The sequence below is a fragment of the Orycteropus afer genome, unplaced genomic scaffold (assembly GCF_000298275.1).
Source record: "Orycteropus afer afer isolate SDZICR_OR568_19922 unplaced genomic scaffold, OryAfe1.0 scaffold00001, whole genome shotgun sequence".
Classification (NCBI taxonomy): Eukaryota; Metazoa; Chordata; class Mammalia; order Tubulidentata; family Orycteropodidae; genus Orycteropus; species Orycteropus afer.
Window position 1 is genome coordinate 36,161,600 of NW_006921588.1, and position 5,123 is coordinate 36,166,722.

Here is a 5,123-nt window from a genome sequence, read left to right on the forward strand (position 1 = left end):
GTTCTTGGATACACTCCACATTTCATAGACATACCTAATCATTTAGCCTGTCCACCCATCTATCCATCCGTATACCCATGTTTGCCTTCACTGACAACGCAGTACTGTATGTGCAAAAGGGTTCATATTTGTTGTCTGTACCTCCCATGTACCTCTCTATGTCTTTCTCATCCTCAGTGCTGCCATATTGGTAATAAAATTTTTTTAAAGTAAAAAAAAACATACTCTCAATTTCAAGAAGTAACGGAAGTAAGTCATCTTCGAAAAATAAAAACACATTTAAAAGATGATTCTTAGTGTATAGTGATCCCTATTCCATCACGTAGAACCTGAGTCTGATGACATAGCCAGACGTTAACATCGGTTCATGTATAAACCCAAACCAAGGCAAACCCACTGCTATCAAGTCAATTACAACTCAAAGCGACCCCCATTGGGTTTTCAAGGCTGAAAATCTTTAGAGAAGTAGATGACCTCATCTTCCTCCTACAGAGCAGCTGGTGGGTTTGAACAGTGGACCTTCTAGTTAGCAGCCAAATGCCTTATCCACTACACCAGCAGGGTCACATATAGTATCTATATTACCCAAACTGTGTTCTTATTGGCACTTCATTAAAAGATCACTCACATCATTTAAGGCAAAGTACCGACAGTGCCTGGGTAACAAATGAGCTCTGTTCCTAAGTGTGTTTTTAAATCTAAATAAGTCTTTAAGTTGAATTTTTAAGTCAGAACAGGTGCATACAGTTGTTATTTAGCCTTTCTTTAGTGCAAGAAACGGCCAAAATCTTTTGAATGATTTAAAAGCTGCACATGCAACAAATGAAGGTGATTGTGATGAGAAATTTATTGGGTTGGTCCAATCATTTCAAAGTGTTGGCAAATTTACGTAACATGAAAGGGTAAGTACAAGTTTTCCATAAGGCAGACGTTCATAACTGAAGGACTGTCTATATTGAGCCACAATGTCAATGCATGAGAGGAAAAAAAAAAACTATTCTTTGCTGCCTCTACTTTATGTGTATTAAATAATGTTGGTAATAAGAATATGAAGAAGATAGTTTTTTATGAAGTACAAAGAAGATTGACTCTTTGTAGCAAATTAAAATGTGTTGATTACTGAAAATAAATCTAGTGTATTTGAAATAAATAAATATAGGTGTGCATAAATAGGGTTGCTTGCTCTTTTTTTTTTTTTTTTTTAAATCTAGAACTTGAAGAATCCAGGCAGAAATGCCCTCCCTGTTGGTATAAATTTTCCAACATATTCCTAATCTGGGACTGTTCACCATATTGGTTAAAAGTGAAACACATTGTCAACCTGGTCGTGATGGACCCATTCGTTGATCTGGCCATCACCATCTGTATTGTCTTAAATACTCTTTTCATGGCCATGGAACACTATCCAATGACGGAACATTTCAACAATGTGCTTACAGTAGGAAACTTGGTAAGCATATTGGAAGGTAAATGTGTTCTGTCTTCAAACTTTCTGCTTGAGAAATTGTTTCTATTTAATAGCTTATTGAATTCTTTTAGTCACCCTTTCTATCATCTGCTTCACAAAAGATGAGAATGTTATCCAGCTGGTCTGACCCTACCTTTTGCCAAAAATAGCAACTAAAGCCAAAGCAGAACTGAGAAAAAGAACAATAGAAATAGGCAGACAGTACTAGATAAAAATGCTGTAGTGATATTTACAACTTTTACAAGCTGCAGAAACAGTTCATAGCTTAAGGACATAATTTTTCAAGTGATATTATCACTGTTTCACAAGTAGAAAGCTAAACTAAAATAACTAGGATTATTTTATTCTACTTAGTCATCATCATTGTAAACAATAATTAATTTAACAACTCAAAAATGTCTTCAGGTTTTCCATTTTCAGGAGCTAGGTAAACATGTATTATTTTATACATATATCTGTATCAAAACCATGAAATATTGAAAACTTCCAGCACATTTTGTGCATTATATGATTAAGAAGACTGTTTTTGGTGATGATTGCTACTTGATTCTTTCCTTTTTCTGCTTCAAAATCATAAATCATTACAATGTTTGTCAGTTGACTCAATTTAGGAATATTCATTTTCTTTATTTGTTGAAAGCAAGCGGTCTTTACAGTTATGTGTGCATTTTCCATAAAATTTGTTTTGAAGTTTAGGATATATTTGGGTAAATGACAAAAACAAGTGTAACATTTCTCAGTGCTTTTAAAACTCTTCTATTTAAACTATTAAAAGCATTTTTCCCCATGTGCATGGTGAATAATAACAGGAAGTATGCATATATTATAAGAATCAATGATCATTTTCATTTATAATAACTCTTACTTGATTTGAGGGAAATGGGAATATGATTACAGATAAATAAAACTTCATGGACACAATTTTGTTAGTAACTGAACAGTATGAAGTATGGAGAATTTGATGTAATGAAAGAACACTAGTGAAAAATAGAAGATTTGCATTCAAATCCTAGTCTTACAATTTTCTAGTTGCACGATACTGGGCAAACCATTTCAATCATCTGAAGACCTTCATTTTTCATCTCTAAAGTAATAATTATAATAGTTTACTTGAATTATCCACTGAATAGAGCTTCTGTGAGGATAAAATGGATAATACACTTGAGAGCCTTTCTTCAACTATAAATATACATATATAATACATAGATAAATATAAATATGTTGTTGTTGTTATGTGCCGTCGAGTCAGCCCCGACTCATAGCGACCCCTCCTCGGGTTTCCAAGGCAGTATCACTATGGAAGTAGATTGCCCCATCTTACTTCCAAAGAGTAGCTGGTGAGTTTGAACTGCCAGCCTTCTGGTTAGCAGTCAAGTGCCTTAGGCACTAATGCTACCAGAACTCCCAAATATAAATATATAAAATATATATAAATATATACAATATATAATACATATATAAATATAACTATACAAATGGAAGTTAGTAATAGAATCACTATGAGAGAAACTAACATAAACGTTTTTCTAAGAACAAATATTTTGTCATTCTCCCCTATCATCACCTGATAGAATTAGCGTAATTTTGTTTTGATTTTAGGTCTTTACTGGAATCTTTACAGCAGAAATGTTTCTGAAAATTATTGCTATGGATCCTTACTATTATTTCCAAGAAGGCTGGAATATCTTCGATGGTTTCATTGTGACACTCAGCCTGGTAGAACTTGGCCTCGCCAATGTGGAAGGATTATCAGTTCTCCGTTCATTCAGACTGGTAAAAGACAAAACAAACAACAGAAACCTTTCAAAAATCAGAGTTCTTACATAATACTGTCATATATTTTACTACATAACCCTTAACATTTTAACTTTTTGTGTAAAGTTGACATTGTCAGAAACTGTATGTAACAGAAGAAATTATTCCTAATTAATTAGAAAATAGTAATATTTAATCACATAGTTTAATATATTACTTAGTTGCTATTTTGAATAATTATTTTAGAGACTATTGCAGTTAATATTTCCAGATGTAAGTATTATTAATGAAAATGCATCACATTTTAATAGTTACTTAAAAATATACACATCCCTTTGTAGCAGTGAATGACAGGCTAATACAAGATGTCCATTCAGAAACTTTCCGTGATTCTATCTCTGGGGAAAAAGAAAAGTGCCTTCCAAAAATCAAAAGAGAGAAATTCTTCAAAATAACTAAACATGCCCAGGAATTCATGTATGTGTCCTTGAAAATTGGGAAAGAATTATAGAATCATGGGAAATATTCCAGGTTAATTGGTACCAAAGCATCTAGCTATATTAATGCCCACCCCCCAAAGCATCAATGAGTAGTATACATTTTTCTCTCATTATAACAGACTCAATATGACCTTAGTTAGCATACTAGTGGTAAATGAATATCATTCAGCAGAGATTATTTTGATTCAGATGTTAACATTGTAGTGTCAGGCCTGATATGCCTTAGAACCACTGTCAAAAAACAAGAATGGGTGTATCCCAAAGAATCATAAAAGAATCACTCCCAGAGAAAATGATCTACATGGGTAAAATGTAGAATTGTCCTAGGAGAATACAGAAAAATTAGCCATGGTTGAAGAGGATGCAAGGGCAAGGCAGCTATTCTTAGAGATTTAATTTAATCATTTTCTTGGTAAACCTTAATATATGTAATGCTTTTAAAGATCATAATAATTCATATTAATTCTTTATTTTCCAGCTCCGAGTATTCAAACTGGCAAAATCATGGCCAACCTTAAATATGCTAATAAAGATCATTGGCAATTCAGTGGGGGCTTTGGGAAATCTAACCCTAGTGTTGGCCATTATTGTCTTCATTTTTGCCGTGGTTGGCATGCAGCTATTTGGTAAGAGCTACAAAGACTGCGTCTGCAAGATTGCCAGTGATTGTAAACTTCCACGCTGGCACATGAATGACTTCTTTCACTCCTTCCTGATTGTGTTTCGTGTGCTGTGTGGGGAGTGGATAGAGACCATGTGGGACTGTATGGAGGTTGCTGGCCAAGCCATGTGCCTTACTGTCTTCATGATGGTCATGGTGATTGGAAACCTGGTGGTACGTACCCACTTAAAATATGTATTTCAGGAGTAGATTTAAAGCATGATACAATAGTGAACATTTTGTCAAAATTAAATCATGATTGTTTATTTGAAAAGTATCTTACCTTGGATATGTCACTTTGAAAATACAGCACATTAGCTATGACCCTACAAGTTTTATGCTCAACTGCATGGTGTCAATCATTGCATTACATTTATTATGTGATCATAATGATACTCCAATAGAGTATCTCCAGTAGAGTATCCATAGAAATATATGCTGGGAATTTTGTGAAATCAAAACCAAGAGAGAGAGAATTCTGAAAATAAAAATTTAGAGAAAGTCCAAACTTACTTACCAATATAGGATGAAGAGATTTTGTCATTTTCTTACCACTTCTGGGTGACTCCATGTCATGTGGCAGATGCATTAGCCAACTGGGGTGTCAGTTCTCTTGTGCCTCTAAATCAAAACAAAGGATAGCTAATGATACCTGAGATTACCCTAATGGAATAACTGATCAATCCTCTGTCTCTTAAATTTGGAACATTACTGTTTATAGCATGTTGTTGTTGTTGTT

General features: G+C 33.9%; 1 protein-coding gene across 1 annotated transcript in view; it reads left to right on the forward strand.

The window, feature by feature from the left end:
- Positions 1–5,123, forward strand: part of LOC103208233 (sodium channel protein type 1 subunit alpha) — a 123,767-nt gene that overhangs the window by 44,813 nt on the left and 73,831 nt on the right. The window contains exons 10-13 of the mRNA XM_007953944.2: positions 639–660; positions 1,212–1,450; positions 3,068–3,241; positions 4,202–4,558. Coding sequence (XP_007952135.1) covers positions 639–660; positions 1,212–1,450; positions 3,068–3,241; positions 4,202–4,558 — 792 coding nt within the window. The remainder of the gene's footprint in view (positions 1–638; positions 661–1,211; positions 1,451–3,067; positions 3,242–4,201; positions 4,559–5,123) is intronic.